The 19,546-nt window shown below is 56.9% G+C and overlaps 1 protein-coding gene across 2 annotated transcripts in view; it reads left to right on the forward strand.

Moving 5' to 3' along the window:
* The first annotated feature begins 12,849 nt into the window (after positions 1 to 12,849).
* The window catches only part of FANCA (FA complementation group A), a 33,751-nt gene continuing 27,054 nt past the window's right edge, over positions 12,850 to 19,546 (forward strand). For both annotated transcript variants that reach the window (XM_024551519.3, XM_053916199.1), the window contains exons 1-10: positions 12,850 to 12,942; positions 13,362 to 13,471; positions 13,626 to 13,710; positions 14,260 to 14,402; positions 14,525 to 14,620; positions 15,637 to 15,710; positions 17,305 to 17,417; positions 17,849 to 17,931; positions 18,460 to 18,493; positions 18,939 to 19,005. In XM_024551519.3, the coding sequence (XP_024407287.2) occupies positions 12,864 to 12,942; positions 13,362 to 13,471; positions 13,626 to 13,710; positions 14,260 to 14,402; positions 14,525 to 14,620; positions 15,637 to 15,710; positions 17,305 to 17,417; positions 17,849 to 17,931; positions 18,460 to 18,493; positions 18,939 to 19,005 (884 nt within the window). In that variant the 5' untranslated portion in view covers positions 12,850 to 12,863. The remainder of the gene's footprint in view (positions 12,943 to 13,361; positions 13,472 to 13,625; positions 13,711 to 14,259; positions 14,403 to 14,524; positions 14,621 to 15,636; positions 15,711 to 17,304; positions 17,418 to 17,848; positions 17,932 to 18,459; positions 18,494 to 18,938; positions 19,006 to 19,546) is intronic.

Consider the following 19,546-nt stretch of genomic DNA (forward strand, 5'->3'; position numbering starts at 1 on the left):
TTTGACGGTGGCTGTGCCTTCATGCCCCGCCAGCTCCCTGGCCCCGTGGGAGGGTGGCACCCTGGCACCCCAGCGACCTCATCCGGGCGAACCCCGAGACCCCTGCAGCCACAGTGTCACGTGGTCAGAGTAGCGGCCAAGGGCAACGGGAGAGTAAATGGCAATCAGGCCCCAGCCTGGCCCCCCCCGGGCAGCGCACCGCAGGCGGGTTCCTGGAGGGTTCTCCCTGGCTGGGGTGAGCCGGGGTTCCGAAGTTCCCGGAGACTCTGAGCTCCGCGGCGATGCGGTGACTTCACCTCCTTTGAAGGAGACTTGGGGTGCGCTGTCTCCTGGGGTCCTCTGGGTGTTTAGTCTTCAAACAAAAAGAGAGGAGTGTGACAAAGACAGACCGAGTGCAGAGGCTCTGTATTCGGGAGCTGAGAAACTTTCCAGGCTCAGGCAGCGAAAACGACGGTGTTGGCACTTTGGCGATGGGGCGCGTGGGACGTGTGCTGGTAAATGGTGCAAAGCAGCTGGGACTCGGGTGACTCTCCTGCCTAATCTCTCACTCACTCACACTCACATATACACTCCCACTCCCACACACTCATACTCCCTCACACACACACACTCACACTTCCGCGCACACACTCACACTTACACACTCACTCACACTCCCGCACACACACGGTTGTTGACAGAGGGAAGGGAGACACTTCCGGGCCCCTCCGTAGAGCAGCAGCGGTTTAAGCCAAGTGCCCCAGACTCTCACCACAGCGCCAGGTGTGGGTCTTGTGGGGCACTGTCCTCCCTCGGCACCGTGAGCTCGCTCCTGACAAGCCCGGGCGATGGTCAGACTCCGTGGGAATGACGACTTCCTTCTGAAGCGCCTTTGGTGGAGGGGGCCACCCCTGCCCCTCCGGGGTACCCAGAGCACCTCAGGCCGGGCACTCCTGCCACAGGGCAGTGACTGCACAGAGAAGGTGGCAGTTGTTGGGTGATAGCAAAAGGTACCTTCCCTTCAGACCCGGGATTCAGTACCAAAAACAAACACACAAACAAAAAAAGAAGTAGCTTCCCTGCCTTCAAAGGGCCTCAGACGCCGCTCCCTGACCACATGGCTTTAGGGTCACATGTGATGAGCAGGCACCTTGTTAAGGGCCTCGGGACAACCCACACCTGCCGACCCAGCAGCCCTGGCGGGCACCTGTGTAAGGGTACAATGCCAGTTATGATCTGGCGTCGGTCATGTAAGTTTTAAAAAATTAGGTTTTACTTATTTCTTGGCATCTGAAGGTTTGCCCCTCCGGCCGTGACCCAAGTAGGAAGCAGAAGCACCAGTTGCCTCTCCAGATGCCCCTAGAAACCACTTCTTTTCCTCCCAGGTCACTTACCACACATCTACCCCCCCCCCGCAAAAGTGCTGCATGAGACCTAGAAATGGCCCTAAAAGGTGAGAAGTAAGCCGGGGGAGGCCTCCAGGGCGTGGTGGCGGCAGAGAAAGGGACTCCAACTTTGCAGCCCGGCCGCCATGGGAGGAGAAACCTGGTTGGACCAGCCCACAGCTCTGGCAACTGGAGGCACCCAGGTCCTGGCTGGTTGGTGGGAACTTTGGGGACAGTGATGAGTTCCATCCCTTAGTCACTAGTCAAGTGAAGATAATTGTGTCCTTCCTGCGGCTGGGCCCCAAGCAGCGCCCACACTTTTTATTCATCAGGCTGAGGGCTCTACCTTGAGGAGCCCACCTGGAGGAGCGGGCAGCTGTCTGGGCCGCACAGAAAGGGAAGCTTCTGACAGGTGAACACAGCACAGGCGCCTGGGGCGGGGGGCGGGCTTCTCCGTGTTGAAAGCATCAGTAGGGTTAAAACATTTAGCTATTTGTCCAAGGAATATGATCAGAATCAAAGATTTATTCATTCCTCCACAATTTGAACGTGCCACTTGGATTTTAGGAATAAACCGTGTCCTTCCGGCTGTTATGAAAGGCCAGTGTGAGAAGCCTGGTAGAATCGATCGAGGTCAATTATTAACTCAGTTTGGAAAGCCGTGGACCAAGGTCACTTCTACCTGCACCTGCTCGCAAAAACGTGTTCTTTATATTTCACTCCCAGCACAGGAGGAAATCCCAGGGGCGGGATGTCACCCCTCACTGTTAGGGCTGTGCTTGGGGACAGAATAGGAATGTTTAGTGCTTGGAATGCGGGAATCACTTCATCAAGTTGGCACGTTAGCTCCCCAGAGTTCGTCGTGGGCTGCAGGCCGCCCACGCCCACGCACTTGCCGAGCACCCGACGTGGATGCCTTAGGCCTGGGACAGAGCAGTGAAAACCCAACCAGCACCCTGTTCTTAGGGGGAAACAGTGCACGGAGCACCTTCCCTACAGGCGGGTGAGGGTCCCACCAGGTGCTGATGTGGAGGGGACCCCACTGGTTGTCCTTCCCATTCTCTGTGGGGTTTGGAGGGAGCTGTGATTGGTCCTCGCCCTGGTGATGCAATGGGAGTGGTGAGCAGCTCCTGGCTGCCCTTGGCCGGGGGTGAAAAAGCTCTAGGGACCAGACCTCTGAGCCTCTTTGCAGACATGGGAGGCAGAGGACCCGAATTTTAGGCTCCTGCAGGCCGAGAGGGTGCGTCCCAGCTGGGTCCCCAGGGGTGCTGTGGGCATCAGGTGCATGATTCCAGGGGTGTGGTGAGTGGCTGCAGGGAGGACACTATGTGCACGGAGACAAAGGTCACAGTGAGTCACGGATGTGAGCAATTGGGTGCAAGGTCAAAGACAATTTGAGATGGGAGGCCATGGATTCCACTGGCTGCAGGCGGACCGCTTGGCTGTGGAGACAGCAGTGCCAGGCTCTTGTCCCCTCACTGATTCCACTTCAGAGGGAAAAGCAGGTCGGCTTCCCCCAGGGGACCCATGCACAGTAAGCAGCCAGGCCCCTGGTGCCAGGACGCAGAGGCCCCTGAATGCCCTCTTTGTCTGGCTCCTCACAGCTGGGCTGGGCTCAGGGGTCCGGAGGAAAAGCTGAAATGTGAGAGGCTGGGGTTTTGTGCTTCAGGTTTATTTTGGGAGAACGATAAAGGCCATGAATCCCAAGGGTGCTCACAGAGCCAGGCCGTGCCTGAGGGCTGAATGGGAGCCCAGAACAGCTCCCACAGAAGGGTCGTGGGATGCTTGCCGCAGGCTTCTAGGCTGGCAGAGAAGGTGAGGCAGGACAGGGTTTCCAGAGCTCAGCACTGGACTCCAAGGTCCCAGGGCCAGGCCAGGATGACGAGAGGAAACCCTGGACAACCACCACAGATGTGGGGCTGTCCTGTGTGGGGCAGGCCTGGAAGAGGGGGCTTAGGGGAGTTAGCTGCTCGCCCTAGAGTTCCTGACTGGAAGTCTAGGAAACACCGGAGGACCTGGTTTGCTTCCCATCGAAGACGTTGGAGGTCATTTACAAAGTCTGAATGTGTTTTTTCTGTTTTCAGCAGGGAAAGCAGGGTGGGGCACTTCCCAGGGGCATAGCACACCCACCAGCTATAAGGACTGCCCCCGGTCCCTGCCCCCTTCACAGCCGGCCGTGAAGCCAGTTCACAGCACAGCTGACATCTCTGTAAAGTTGTGGAAATAAGGACCAGTCTGTGTTGGCTGACTTGACGAGGTTTGAGGTTCACACACTGGCCCCAGACAGTCACTGTCACATGGCCCTACTTACGACAAACTCACACGTCCCCTTGATACACGGGCGCGCACCCCATCCTCCCTGGCCTGTGCTCTGCCCGTCACTCCTCAGTTGGTGGGATCTTGGCATCGGCGTGTGAGAGTGTGGAGCTTCTGTGTCCTGTTGGTGACCACGTTGACGCGCTGCCCGAGGACAGGGTCTTGTTGGCTCAATGGCTGCTGTCCCACGCACCTTGGGCCCTGTCAGAGGAGTGTGGACATCGGCCCCCACAAGTGGGCAGTATGGATTCGAAGAAACAGACTCACTGGGTCCACCAACAAACACCGTCCAACAGCACTGCATACGGGCGGCGCCCACCCACACAATCCCACCACTCTCTGATGCTTTTTTTTTTTCACTTCCTCTTTGTTTTCGATTTGGGTAATTCCTGTTTTGCTCAGCCTACGATGAAGGCTCTCTTCATCTCTGTCACCATACTCCTGTGTCTCGTAGTTCTCATCTGTCTGTCTGGGGCCTTTCCTACCGGAGACGTCAGTGTATTAATCGTGGTTGTCCCAACATCTGGGTCACACATGGGGCTGGTCCTGTTACTTGCCTTGTCTCTTAAGAGTGGGTTGATTTGGCCCTGGCCAGGTGACTCGGTGTTTTGGAGCATTGTTCCGATACGGCAAGGTTGTGGACTCGTGGGTCTGATCTCCACTCCGGGCACATGCAAGAGCCAACCAATGAATGCATGAGTAAGTGGAACAACACATCGAGGTTTCTCTCTCTCTCTAAAAGTCAATAAAATTAAATAAAAACGTTTTTAAAGAGAGCGGGTTGATTTTTTTCTTGTGTTTTTTGTTTCTCTCATAATTTCCGATTGAATGTGAAATGTGTATGGGCCAGAGGAGTCCCAGACGAGCTGGGTCTCTGGGTCTTGTATGCAGAGCGCTTCCTGCCTCCCCCACCTCCCCACCCCTGGTAGTAGGGGACCCTGAGCTCCAGCCTTTTTCCCCACAAGGTCTCACCCAGCATAGGGTCACCTGGGCGCATCACGGTGACACGTTTGGTGATTCTAACTGCTGGGTGTCCTCGCTTCCTCTTCCTGGGAAGCAGCACAGTAAGGACTGTGATGATGGAAGGGGAGAGGGAGCTCTGGGGGGGGGGGTGTGTGCATGTGGGGGTGGCTCCTGGAACCAGCTGCCTCCCCCACCCCCACAGCTCCATTTGGACTGTGACGCGTTCAGATTCTGTCCCCAGTCTTCCCCAGTTCCCCTCTCTGCAGCCCCTTCCCGGCGTCTCCCTCAGTACTGACACCACCCTTCCACTGGCTCAGGTTTAGAAGCCCTGGACTCTCTCTCACCTGGCAAGTCAACCTACAACGTAGGAACAGACCACCTGGCTACATCTCTCCACCTGCATGACACCCCTCTGGCCTGAGCTTCCCGTCCCCCTGTCTTTCCCCTGATAATCGCCAGAGTCCATCTGACTGGCCTCCATGCCCTGACCCTGCCTCCTGGGGTCTCTTTCCAACAAGCTGCATAATGCAGGCATGGACCCGCCAGGGGCCCAGCACCCTGGGCGCCGGGGCAGAGGCCTTCACGACGCTTACAAGGTCCGTGTGGACGCCCACCTTTCCCCCCGCCCCCTGTCTTAATAACTGGACCTTCTTTACTTTTCTCAACGCAGTAACCACACTATTTATAGTTCATTGTCCATCTCCTCCCACTAGGCAGTGAGCCCCAGCGCCACCCACAGAGACTTCAGCAGCTTTTCTCACTGGTGCGTCCCCAGGGCCAGGACAGTGGTGACCCTGTGCTCTTCGACTCTCTCAGAGAATCCACTGCGTCAAATGACACTATTTGGTGGCTTAAAGCAACAGAAATTTATTTCCTTACAGTTCCGGAGACCAGAGCCTGAAATCGAGTTTCAGACGGTGTGTGTAAGGCAGGACTTTGCTCCCTGCAGAGGCTCCGGGGGGGAGGGGCCCTCCTGCCCCTTCCAGGCTGTGGGGCTCCAGGTGTCCTGGGCTGGCGCTGCGTCACACCAGCCTTCTCCCCGCTGTGTCATCTTCCCTCCACCTCTGACGACTCTTGTCACTGGGTTAGGGCCCACCTGGATCAGCCAGGGTGATCTCATCTCAAGACCCCAGATCTGCACCCGATGTCGTCTGCAAAGCCCCTGTTTGCTGACGAAGTCGCCGCAGAGGTCTGGGTTAGGACGCGGATGCGCCATTCCGCGGCCCCCACTGGGCCCTGCGGTGGGCGAGGCAAAGCTGCCGCACCTCCGCGTGAATGGAGGCCGCACCCTGAACCGTAGCAGTAACGCTGCACTCACTGCAAAGGAAAAGGAAGGGGAGAAAGACAGGAAAGCCAGTTATAAAGCGTTTCCTTGATGGGGCAACACAATCATTACTTTTATCAGAGCTTCAGACCCTTAAGTCCTCCAACACATGTGTGTTTAATATTCTGGATTCTGGAATCAGGGTTTCACGCGGGGGGGGGGGGGGGGTCTGCACCCTGGGACCAACGACCTTGGCCGTGAAAACAGGGCTGGGCTGGGACACAGCACTTCTCAACCTACAATACTAAAGGTCCCGTGTGGCCCAAAAATTAGAGAGCAGCCCTGGCTGGTGTGGCTCCGTGGATTGAGTGCCAGCCTGCAAACCAAAAGGTTGCCAGTTGGATTCCCAGTCAGGGCACATGCCTGGGTTGCAGGCCAGGTCCCCAGTAGGGGGCGCACAAGAGGCAACCACACATTCATGTTTCTCTCCCTCTCTTTTCCCCTCCCTTCCCCTCTCTCTTAAATAAATAAATAAAGTGTTAAAAAATTAAAGAGCAAATATTTGGGTCTTGACCCAGCAAGTCCATGACTTGTAATTCACCCTAAGGCAATAAAGACAAGTCTGCAGTCTCCAAGTTGGCACATTTTAAAGGAGTCTGGCTTCGCAAAGGGGAGCAAAAGGGGTTGACTCACACTCAGCAACAGGCTGGTTCCACCACGGAAGCATCTTGGTGGGGCTCGGTGAGGCAATTAAAAAGGCTTCAGGAGAATGGGATTGCCCCACTGCCAGAGATGCCCATGAATCATTGTAGACGAAAAACATGATTATAATGCAGCAGTTTAAAAAATCGCCAAGGAGAAAGCCTGAAAATATGCACAATAAAATATCAATGGAGGTTGTTTCTGGGTGTGACTTTGGGTAAATCAGTGCTTTTCTGTACCTTTAATTTTAGTCTTCATTAAGCACGTGTTTCTACCTCTGTAACGGGAGAGAAAGTCCTTCCCAGGTTTGAAACAAAGGTCTCACACCTCCCTTCTGTGCCAAGGTGAGCAAACGTCAGGGTAGTGGGGCGAGTTTTTGTGCTGAGAAGGGCCCCACCTTCCGGACTTGGCTCGGGGGGCACTTTTGATACGCAGGCCTGAGGCAGTATGCGGTGTTTTTATTTTAATCTTTTTTTCTATTGATTTTTTAAAAACATTTTTGGAGCGAGAAAGACAGAAACATCGATTCTTTGTTGCAATGTTATTCTTGCATCATCCACCGGTGCTTGTCTGTGCCCTGACCTGGGCTTGAACCTGCAACCTCCCTGTGTCTGCACAAATGCTCCAACCAACTGAGCTGTGCGGCCAGGGCAGTCTTGGGTGTTTTGAATGTTTGCTGCTGAATCAGCTCCCTTCTTTATTTCGGGTCTTTCTAACTAAATTCTCTTTGAAGTGCGAAACAGTCCCTTGGCTACATGCCACCCTGGTCCCACCTATGGGCAGGTGACTGACTCTTCTTTCTGTAAGAGCTCATCCAGGCAGGCCACCTTGTCCCTCAAGGCAGTGGCTGTGACAGGACACAGAAAGGAAGGGAGTGAGAAGGATGATTCTCCTCCCCTGCCTCACCCTCCCGCCCCAGCTCAGCTTTCTTGGGGGACCCTTCAAGCCTTTCCCGAGCTCGCTGCCCCCTCCCACAGGCAGCCTCCCAGCACCTGTCTGCACAGCATTTTCACGTCCCTGGTTCTCCGTTTGCCCCTGCCATTGATGGGTGACTGCTGGGAAGAGCAGAGGGCAGCGGGCTTTAAGTGAATTGTGTGTATGTCTGTGCCCACACACGCTGAGCTTCGTGGTGTGGCTTCGTGGCTTTGTCTAATTGAGACTCGTGGCGGCCACCACACAAGGACGGCAGCAGAGTCCCCGCTCCTGCCCGCACCCCTCCCCGCCACCTCCCACCCCCTCCATCTCCATTTCACAGACTGCTGCAGGAATGGGGGCGGGCCCTGGCATTCGCTAGAGGCCCTTCTGGGAAGGGGACCCTGCAGCACAGGTCTTAGCTGCCCTGATGTTGCCCTTCGGGAAGGAGCGTTTAGGGGGGAGGGGGCGTCCCCTCACTGTCGCGTCACCTCGGTGGCTCTCAGCCGGCCCTCGGCTCCAGATGAAACACTGAAGGTCACTCTTGACCGTGGACCCAGGGCTTTGGACTTTCAGGCACACTTCCCCAGGAAACTTGCCAGCATCCGTCAGGCCGGTTTTACAACAGGAGACCCTGAGGCTGCAAGGTTTTCTGTCTTGTTCATCCCCTGAGCAGTCCGGGTGCTTGCAGGAGAGGGTCTCACACATTCCACCCCTCCGACTCAGTGGCCTCACGTCCTGAGGAGGAGGTCACACCACGGCAACAAGCGCCTTTGGCCACCTGTTCCTACAATGCAAGCTGTACGGGTAGAGATGCGGGACATGGGTGTGCTCACAGGAAACCGAACGTGGGCACTGGCGCCCTGCACGGGCCTGCCCGCCCAGCTGCAGGGGTGCGGTCCCCAGCGTGCACCGAGCCCGGGTTTTATAAAGCTTTTCTCTAACTTCGCTCGGTCAGGGAGATTTGTGTCTACGCTTTGGAATTTGGCAAGCTTCAGGAGAACGCAAGTCTGATTTGATTGCTAATTAAAGTAATTAAAATAATCAGGGCTCGGTCCCAGTCGGCAGCTTGCAGACAAGAAGGGAGAAAAGCTTTTCTCGCAGTGACTCACGGCGCAGTGGAAAGTGTTCTCTAAAACATAATAGTCTCCCCCTCAAATAACCTGAAAGATGCCGAGAACAGGCAGCTCTGGGCGAGGTCTGAGGTCTGTGTCGGAGGCGTAGCCCACAGTGAGCCAGAGTGGTGCGGGGAGGGCAGCGCTGATGGACAGGACCCCTGAGGGGACCCTCCGGCACCCTGAGAGCTGCTGCCTGTCTGTTCCCTGTGCCTTTGTCGTGCGGACTTCAGGGGTTCTGACTTGGTGTCCACGCCCCACACTGGCCCTGTGCTTCTCAGTCACACACAAGAGTGTGGTTGTGCCGAATGGGGCCTGAGCAGTCAGCACGGCCCGGGGGTGGGTGGACGGTCCAGAGGGGCAGAGAAGGGGCACACGTGCCAGGCACAGGATGGCCATCATGGAGGGAAGACACTTCAGTGCTCAGAGCTGCTGGGGGTGGGGGTGCATGTGGAGCCCCCTAATGGCCTCTCCTGTTCCGGGGCTTTGAAGAGCATCCCTGAGGCACCTGCTTTTATGGATTTTTGAGATATGATAAGGCTTTTAGTCACTTTCCAACCGTAGGCCACGGGGGTCAGAGTCTGTAAGAGACTCACCCTTGTCCCCAGTATTTCCTGGCACCTCAGGCACTGTCAAGGAAAAGTTCTTCCTGTTCCCTCCCGGTTCTTGCTCATTTCCACGTACAAAGCGTCATGAATTTAGGGTCACACACCCCCCGCCCCCCCCCCCCCCCCCCCGCCCCGTGCAGGCAGAAGGGTCAGGAAGAGGTGAGGAGCACACGTGGCAGAGGCAGCGGGAAAACCTGGACGCTGACAGTGAGTGGAAAGGTGATTTGACTCTTTCAACCCCTCATGAGATAGTGGACATATATGTTGGTCTCTGCCTGCCCCCCCAGGACGGGGCAGGTGTAGGGGGACTGGAAACGAAGTGAACGATGGATCACGCCCACATGAAAGAGCCTCTATAAAATCCCAAGCTTACAGGGATGCGGGGAGCTCCCAGTTTGGGAAACACATCTGTCCCAGCTCTGTGGAGACAAAGGCTCTGGCACTGGGACCCTCCTAGACCTCGGCCTGTACCCTTCAGCATACCCTTTAAAAAACTGGTAAATGTTTCCTTGAATTTTGTGCACTGCTCCAGCAGATTAAGTGAACCCAAGGAGGGGGTTTGGATGTTATAGAGCAAGGGGGGGGGGTTCACAATAAATTATTACAGAAAGGATTCCCCCTTTCTGTCTCTGGAGGTTCCTCCCCCCGCACGCCCACCTGCTAGGTTCACAATGCCCGCCGCCAGAGGAAAGACATCTCTCAATGCCAGAGACTGGTGAAAAGGAAAGGAATTATTTATTTAAAAGTTACACAGACTTAGAGTAATGGCTTAATGTCTTCAATAAGATACTAAAGTCCTTTAGAATACCCACAGATGCAGAGTCCTTCCCTCTCCCTGTGCCCAGTCCGGGGTACCGTGTCTCAGGAAAGGAAGTAGAAGTCCGTGATTCAGGCTCTCGGCACCATCAGCTGTGTGGCTGCTGCAATCCCCAGTTAATCCAAAGCCATGTGTCACCTTCTCACGGCCCACCAGCAAGAGCCCTTTCTCCCCTTTTCTTCCCGGCAAAGTCTCTCCTGCTGCCTAAGCAGTGTGGCAAAAAGAAGCACTCCAAAACCTCGTGGTCCTCTCTACTCTCCTTCAGAACCGCGTGGTCCTCTTCCTTTCCCCTCAGAACCTCGTGGCCCCCTATTTACTTCAGAACCGCGTGGTCTTCCCTTTCTATGGCTGCCGGGCCTAGGTTTAAATCCCAGCGCCCATCTTCCTTTGCAGCCCTATTTCCAACTCCTCCTACAGTCAGTTACACCTGCCAGCATCCCCGTATTCTTCCAGCTTTTCTGAGCTGCCATAGTAAGTCTGGGCAGGTGTGGCCCCATGGCATGGAGCCAATCATCTCCAAGCTCTCACGCAGGCCCTGTAACCAGGGGGAGTTGCTTCCCAGTCCCATCTTGGGTGGAATTTGGTCCCATCCCCCTGGCTCAAAGCATGGCCACAGCTACTTAACACATCCATGAAACCAGTTAAAGGTTATAGATATGTTAGATGACTGTGCCAGGGGTTAGCTGCAAAGCTCTTGCTACCCAAAACAGCTCTGAATGGCCCTGTTCCTTGTGTCCCATCCCCCCTGGCTCAGGCCTGTGGGGGTGAGGACATCCTACACACATTTTTCTAATATTTCCTGGACACCCCGAGTCCTGGACCCCATCACAAATCCCTTCTTGGGGCCCTCCTCTTGGCTGCACCCTGCTTCATGGAGACTCCCCAGTTTGTTGCCAAATTGGGCAGAGGGTGCAGATAATCTGGGGGCCTATGACTTAGCATTGGTGTCTGAAGTGAAGGCCATCTTGGGGGATCGGTCTCTGCGAAGGCGGTGGCAGAATTGGGCTGAGCTGTAGGACACCCAGCTGCTTTCAGCGTTGCTGGTTACGGGTGAAACCGCCACGCATTTGGCGACCAGAAGGGTCAGACGTGGTGTCCTACGTGGAAGGTAAGGAAGCACAGGAGACGGACTCGTGCAGGCGGGAAGAACAGGCGCTTCTCCTACTCAGGAGACTGGGTTGTGCTTCTAATTCACCCCTCGGAAGGGTGAGGGGACCCGGACGCCTTCCACATGGCATTCACTGGCTTGTCTTCTCATGTATGTGTAAAAGTATGTGTACATGTATGTGCACATGGTAAAACCTGTCGAAGCAAACCGAAAGAGCTCTTTCTGTCTGTGGTGATGGGAAAGCCCGTGTCCTTATCTGATGGGCTTCCTACATGTTATCCTCAGCCCCAGGGCCTGGGGGGCCAGGCCGTCTGCTCCCCTTGCCCAGTGGCTGGTCGGTCAGTGAAGCCCCACGGCCCTTAGTCCGCGGCTGCTCCCCAGCCCCAGGTGGGGTGTAAACTGGGCTTGGTGGCCTCAACTCTTCTAACCCTGAGCTGCCCTCACTTTGCCTTTTAAGAAAATGTCTTAAACACTTTGGTGGTCACAAGAGGAGGCTCGCGGAGCAAAGTTTGTTGCTCCTGAGTCTCAGGGCCTCATGGGGCAGCGCCAGGGTGGCCAGGAGGTGGAAGACAGGAACCGAGCGGGAGGCTAAGGTCATTGCCTTTGTTGGGGGTTTTCCACGGGAAAGGCAAGGCTGGGCAGCGGCAACTGCCAGGATCCGCTCTTCCAAGATGTCTGGCACTAGCCCGGCGGTGACTGAGGCAGAGCACTGTGGCCTCCTGGGTTTGGGGCCCAAATGCAGCTGGTCTGGTTCTGGATCCCTTCGCTGGCAGATCATATGCATGCTCCCCCGCCCTTTGCTGTTGCTAAGAATTGGCTAGCTCGGTACAGGCAGTCTCTCCCCAGCTTAAGCTTTTTAAGATGTAAAACCATAACACAATATCCAGAAAATTAAAACATAAACATATACAAATATTAAATACAAACTGTATTCGTAGAGGAGAATACTACACAACCAGAAACACGGGTGAGCTTCAGCTCCGCACACGTAAACGCGAAAGACACCAGCCACTGAAGCCTTCAGCGGGGCTCCCCGCCCGGAGCGGGCCTCTCCAGGGATAGTTCTGAGCCCTGTGTTTGCGGCTGGAAGCCGGCGCTGTGCTGTCGTTCGGGAGCCGGATCCGTGTGGTCACCGAAACGTAGTGACATTAAGCGTTTAGTTCCTTGGTGTGGCTGGCCGCCTCACGAGCTACTGTCTTGGGCGGAGGGGACACAGACCAGGCCTGTCCTTGCTGGTCCTACAGGGCCGCGCCTGCGGGCTGATGTCTCCGTTTTTTGGGTTTACATGTAAGGTCTGAAGGACGCGGCCCGTGGTTTTTGGCGTCTTTCTGGATTTGGGTTTGGCCGGTTGCTTCTTCACGACCAGCTGCGCGTCATTGTTGTCAGGAATAACGCGTGATGCATGCCGCAGTTTCCTTGCAGGTGATGCCGTTTTGAATCCGCCCAGCTAAATACTAACTCCAAGCCCAGCTCCACCTTCCGTAGGTGCCTGGCGTTTCCCTCCCTCCCGCCACCACCAAGATGGCTGCTGTATTAGGTCTCGCCCCGGCGGGGGTTGTGGTCGGGCAGCCGCCAGCCAATGGGAAGGCAGCGCGGGCCCCCAGCCAATGGGAAGGCAGCGCGGCCCCCGGCCAATGGGAAGGCAGCGCGGGCCGGACGCAGGGAGCTCTGCGGCAGAGAGCAGCGCTCACGCCATGTCTGGCTCCAGCGCGCCCGACAGTGCCTTAGACCCCGGGCCCGGGGGACGCAGGAGGACGTGGGCCGAGCTGCTGGGTACGTGGGCGTGGGGGCCCGGATTGGGCCCGAGGCCCCTTCCCACCTGAGCCTCCCGAGCGGAGAAGGCCAGGGTCCTCCCCCGCGCTGGCTGCTTTGAGCCCGCTCGCGTCCCGGCCTCTGACCCTCCACGTGACCCTGCACCCCGAACTCCAGCCCCTCCCCGGGTCGCCCTTTGTCAGACGTAGGATTGGGAAAGGCAGCCCTGCGAAGGGGGTGCGGTCTCCCGTGCGACCCAGGAGCGCGGGTAGCGGCGGCGTGTGGCCTTGGTTCCACGCCTGGCCGTGGCCCTCGGTGGGCGTGGGCGTCGGCTGCTCGGTCTCGGTGGGCCCGGGGTCAGGCTTGGGCGGGGGACGGTGTCGCCATGGCCCTCTGCTGGGTCCCTGACTGGCGCTCCCGTTGTCTGACCCGGCCTCTAGCGGGCAGGGTCAAGAGGCAGAAGCACGGTGCTGAGCGGGGACAGCAGGTCCGGGCGGCCGCCGTGCAGCTCCTGAGGCGCCACCTGAACTTGAGCCACCTTCTGCTGGAGGTAAGGGGCCTGGCGCGTGCGGCGGACCGGCTGCGTCCCTGCGGGGCCGGAGGGTCGGGGGGCGCCTGCTCGGTGCTGACGGATGAGGAGCCAACGGGGTGCGCTCATCTGGAGGTGGAGCTGCCGCATGCTGCCCGGTCTGTGCCGCTTCCAGGTGGGAGGCCAGCTGCCCGCGAAGTTGCGCCCCAGCGCGTGGCTGGACCTGCGGACCAACTGCGGAGACCCTGGCGCCCTGGTCGGTGAGTCACAGCTCCCGGCCCCGCCCCTGTCGCCCGAGCTGGTCTTTGACACCAGAGTGATTATAGAAAAACAGGGATTCGCTAACAGAGGCTACTGTAGTTCTCAACTTACTGTGTTCCTTTGAAAAAGTCGGTAAAACTTAAAAGAAAATTTAACTGATTTTTTGAGAGACATCAATTTATCGTTCTACCTATTTATGCATTAACTGGTTGACTCTTGTATGTGCCCTGGCCCGGGACTGAACCCGAATCTTGGCGTACCTGGACACCGCTCCAACCACCTGAGCGCCGGCCAGGGCAATAAAGTTCCCGGGCAGAACGCAGCTGCCGAGCCCCTGTCTGTGTCCTGCCAAGCACACGCATCGGTGCGCAGCTGTGGGCTGTAGGCGCTCTGACAGCTGCTCAGTCACAGATGGTCTGCTGGGCGTCTGTGTTTCCCTGGACGTCAGTTCCTCTGGCAGGCGGCGGGCTGCGGTGCCGCGGCGGGAAGGAAGGCGCGGGAGACTGCAGGCCTTCTGTTGTGTCTCCCGCGCTTTGTGTCGTCTGTAGGCTCCGCTTTGCGGGATCAAGCCTCGCGGCTGGGGGTTCCAGTGGCGGTCCTGGCCAGCCAGACGGTGGCCTCCAGCGTTGTGCAGATCTGCGAGGCTCACGCCGAGCCCTCCTGCAAGGTGCTGCTGGACCCGGAGCAGAGAGTAAGGCTGCACCATGCGGAGACCGTGTTGTTCTTTTCTTCTAAGCTGTTGGGGAAAGTGGGACATTTCTTTAACATTGTTCCAGATGTTTGCCCATTTTTACAAAAGACTTCTCTTTTCAGAAGAAACTGTCTTCCTTGTTAGAGATCACTGGGCATTTATTGGAACACAGCATGTTCTCCCGTCTCTCCTTCTGTCAAGAACTGTGGAAAGCACAGGTAAGCTCGAGGTTGCAACTCTGACTCCAGGGCTCTTCCAGTCAGGGTCCTGTTGTTTGGGGGGAGCCACCAGGACCCACACGTTTCTTTGAGAAGAAAGCCTTCCCCCCAAGCACCCCAGCAGTCTCCGAGTGGGGACGAGCTGAGCAGGTGCCCGCCGGTGGGCAGGAAGGAGGCACGTGGACATGGTGTGTGTGTGTGTGTGTGTGTGCGCGTGCGCACACACACACACACAGGGTGCAGCAGGAGCGGGGGCTGTCTGGTGGCTGGAGAAGGCTTCCCAGGGGAGCTGGGAGGGGCACGAGTGCAGGAGGAGCACTGTCTCTCGGGGCGGGAGCCACTGGAGCAGTGTAACCGAAGGGACCGTGTGTGTCCGTGCTGGGAGAGGACAAGGAGACAGGGCCCGGTCACAAAGGGCTGTGCTGTGTCGAAAAGGGAACTTTATCCTGGACGCTGTGAGGAGCCTTGCAGGCCCCAGAAGAGACTAGCATGTCCCTTTGTGCTTTGGAGCCTTGTGTTGGCCATGGTGGAGGAAGGTCTGGAAGTGGGCAAAGCCAGCAACTGGGCAGGTCCTGTCCGAGCCTGCAGGACGCCTGGCAGGGTCTGGCGGGAGGAGGGACAGCTGTCCGAGGGTGTGTCCGCAGGCTTGGTGAGGTTAAAACCGCAGCGGGTGGGGCACATTTCAGGCTGTGCTGTTACTGCGCTTGGATTTTCTTTTCTTTAAACTTATTTTTAGAGAGAGAGGAAGGGAAGGAGAAAGGGGGAGAGAAACTTCAACGTGTGGTTGCCTCTCATGCGCCCCCTACTGGGGACCTGGCCCGAAACCCAGGCGTGTGTCCTGGCTGGGAGCCAAACCCGGGACCCTTTGGTTCACAGGCCCGTGCCCAATCCATTGAGCTACACCAGCCAGGGCCCTGCACTTGGATTTCCAATAGAGCTTGGTGAGGAACACCACCGGCTGAAAGTCCTGTAGGGAATGCGTCCCGAAGGACTCTCAGTGCTGTTGCTCCCTCCAGGATTCTTTGCTGCTGGAAGCTGTGTGGTGTCTGCACGTACAGAACATCGTGAGCCTGCAAGAGCTGCTGGAAAGGTAGTGACCGCAGAATGTTTCCTTGTGTTACGTGGCATAGTGTCTGTGAGCTGGTCCTGTGTGACTTAGCACCAAAGCCAAAATCGCCTGGAGAAGCTATTAAAGCTGATCTTTGGACAACGTGGGTTTTTCCCCTCCAGTAAGTGCGGTTGGCCTTCTGTATCCACTGGCTTTGCATCTGTGGGTTCAGCCAAGAGGTTCGAAACTAGTCTTCAGTCTGTTGCTGGGAGCCTGCGGTGCAGAGGGCTGGCCGTAGGCATTCTGTGCCATTTTCCCTACGGACTTGAGTGCTGGTAGCAAGTGCTGGAACCAGTCACCCGCAGACACTGAGGGACAATGGCTGTATTACATTTTGGGGGGGGAGTCAAACGGTGTCCGAGGGTCAACTGTATTTTCTTACTTAAAGAGAATGTTTTTTGTAATCGGAAGTCTTATGCACACACTCGGTGATGTTTTCTTTGTAAGATGTATCATGGGATAATGTGTTTTTAAAAACTAAAAGGGTGTTCAGGTAAATGTGGTTTATAGAAGGGGGGGAAGGCTTCTGCCCCCTCATAGAGTCCCACCAAGGCCGAGAAAGGGGGTTGTACAAGAGAGGCACAGCTTGCGAAGATGGGAGGGCGTGGGAGAAGCCATACTGGCAACAGAGGTGGGGCGCAGGAGGCAGGCGACTAGGCAGACTTGAGACGGGCTTGTGCTGAGCCAGCAGCATGCAAATAAGGGAGCCAATCCCGTTCATTCTTTCTCCCTAAAAGGCTCAGGGACTGACGCCCCAGGTGCCTGTGGATGTGGGGTTGAAGGAGAGAGACTCATGGACTGGAAGCAGGTGCCAGAAGCACTTGGACCCTAGATGGGCCCTTCTTTTCTTCAGGCAGTTGGCAGCTGCTCCTCCCCTGGAGGGCAGAGCAGGAGGCTGGGGTCTGTGTGTTTATTCTCTGGTCCGGAGAAACGGCCTCTTGCTGGGAGGACTGTCTGACAGCTGAAAGTGCTGTGTTGAAACCACTGGTGGTGCTACATGTGGGCCACCTCTGGATTTTAAGTTGGATCTTTACACCAAAAACATTCTGATGAGTCAAAGAAGGAAAAAGAGTTTATAAAAGCACTAGAGGGAGCCCTAGAAGGATGTTTTTGTAACCTTGAGGTGGGGGAGGCCTGAATATTCCAATTACAAATGGACAGAGGATTTTAGTCAGTGCCCCAGAGAAGATGGACACATGGCCAAGCATGCACAGGGGCACAGGGGCTCAGCGCCCACGGTCCACGGGAGGTTAAGCTGAGAGTGGCCGATCCCCTGGGCGGTGGGCTCTAGCCTGGGACTGCTGCTGTTTTGTCTGACTACCTTGTGCCCAAGCTTTCTGCCCCCAGCAGCACTACGCTATTCCCAGTAGGTTAAACTCCTTGAACATGGTTACTTTTCACGTTAGCGGCAGCATCCCTGATGGCCTTCCGCCTGAGCTCCGACTTTCTGTGCAGGAAGCTCAGGCGGCTGCTCGCGTGTCCTCTGTGGCCTGAGCCTCCTAGTGAGAGGAGGAGTAGAAAGTGGCCTGGCGGCTGTGGAGCAGTGGGGCCAGGCGTGCTGTGTGCTTGTCCCCAGCCACAAGGACACTCGGGCGGTGGTGGCATGGCTCTTCAGGAACCTGCGCTGCCTGTGTGAGCAGACGGAAGAGTCCAGTCCGCACGCGGGCATCGCCGGGGCCGTGCTCTCTGGTAAGTTCCTCACAGAGGCGGCTTGTGGCTACAACTCACTGAGGCCAGCTGTCTGCTGTGAGGACCGTGGGAAGCAGAACAGGCCCCACGCCATGGCGTGGAAATCTCTCACGAAGTCATCTTGGTCCATACCTGTCGCGGTGTGTTTGCACTCAGCTTGAATTGTGTGGAAACTGTGGTAAGTCCGCTTGCTGCCCTGTTGTGGAAGGGGCCGCGAAGCTGGTGTGTTCAGTTAAAGATGTGAATCACCACGTGCTGAATGAGGAGGCAGGAGCCCCCACGGACGTGGCAGGAAGTGGGCCTGGGGCTGGGCTGAGTGAGTGCATTTCACCCACAGAGGGCGGTTGGGAGACACAGAGCAGGTGGGAGCCCCTGTCACTTACAAGGTGATTGGGGACGGAGTGTAAGTCCTTCGCTTTTGTGGTTTCCAGATTTTGTGCGAATGTTTGTTTCGAGGGGATTTCAGAAAAACTTGGATCCTGGAAAAAATGCAGAGGCTGAAAGGATGCCCCAGGTAGGAGGGAGGCGAAGGGAAGCCTCACAGGGTTGCTGAGTCACCCCCACCCCCACCCGCCACATCCGTCTTTGGCCGTCCCTGGCCTAGCGACTGGCCTTGCTGTGACCATGAGGTGCCCCTGCAGTGTCCCTCCCTAGTCTAGCAGGTGTGAGGAGTGGGACAGGCTGTGACCTCCCCCCCATCCCCTGGGCCTGTGCTTTCAGACAAGGGAAGGGTGCTCTTTGCTGGTACAGCCGAGACCCTGCAGCAGGACCCGCCCCCCCGTGTGGACAGCATCCGGGCAGTCGGGACACGTGGGAGGCAGGGCTGGGGCCAGTGGGATGTGGCCAGGGCCTGGGCAGTCTCAGGACATCAGATGGACACTTCCAGAAAGCCCTCCTCTCACTCTCCCTGGTTTCCTTGTTGGGATAATATACAGACCTGGGGAAATGTTAACAGTGCACCTCTCTAAAAAGTCAGTTTTGTGTGTGGCTCTCGTGTGGGGCCCGGGCGTGACTGAGCGAGGGCGGCTCTGTCTGTCTGCAGATCGCTGTGGCCGTGCTGCGGAGGATGCTGCTGTGTGAGTGCACTGGGGACTTCCGCAGCTCCCCACCTGTCCATCTCCAGTGCTTCACCTGTTTGCATGTGTCCCCGTAGAGTCCTGGTACCAGAAAACCCCTCCTGTGGGCGTGATTTGGCATAAACTTACCCCCCCCCCCCCGCCTTTTTCTCCTGGCTCAGTCCCTCAGAGCTGGGAGTGGCTGATTGTGTTTAATGGTGAACTTGGGAACATTTCATCGTCTGCATATTGTGATTGGCTTTAAAGGCGTCACTGAGCAATTCACTTCGAAGTGTCAAGGCCTTGTCCCATCTGAGGTTTGGGTGGCCCGGGAGCTCTGTACCTTGGAAATGAGGGGCTCCCACCAAAGATGCCTGCCTTGTGTGGGAGCATGCCATCGGGGGGGTTTCTGGGGGGCTGGGGCAGGGTGCTGACACCTGTGCTCTGCTCCCCACGCTGGCGGCAGTCACACTGGAAGCCTTGGCTGACGGCGTGCAGGAGGAGTCCTCAGCACACAAGGCTGCGCAGTGCTGGTACGTTCTTGGGGAGCCTCGGGGGGTTCCCGCTGGGTTAGAGGTCCTAGGTGTTGTAGCCACCCCAAAGTCCCCACGGGGCTCTTGAGCCCGTGGGCCCTGCCATCATGTCCGGTCAGGAGAGGCGACAGCAGGGAAGCACTGGAGCCCCAGTCCGCCTGCCCCCTGTCTGTGCCCTTCGTCGCTCCAGGCACAGGCTTTTGCCCGTCACGGTGCTCCCTCTTCCCACCCTGCCCTCCCGGGGCTTTCTACAGCACACAGCAGGCGGCTGCCTGCACCTGCTCCAGGGCCCCAGCTCGGCCACCCTGGTTTTGTCTCTCTGTGGCTCCGGAGCTTCATGGGGACCCTGGATTGGGACTGGGGGTCGGCTCTCTCCTGGGAAATCCGAGAGTTTCCTAGCATCTCCTGCTCTTTATTTTGCTCTGGTTTTCCTCAAATACTTCTGTAGTCCTCAACTGTGCTGCGTAATTCAGTACTTCTTATTACTCATTTTTTATCCTCACCTGAGGACGTTTTCTCTTTTAGAGTGAGAGGAAGTGGG

This window comes from Desmodus rotundus, chromosome 12 (assembly GCF_022682495.2).
Source record: "Desmodus rotundus isolate HL8 chromosome 12, HLdesRot8A.1, whole genome shotgun sequence".
Taxonomy (NCBI): Eukaryota; Metazoa; Chordata; class Mammalia; order Chiroptera; family Phyllostomidae; genus Desmodus; species Desmodus rotundus.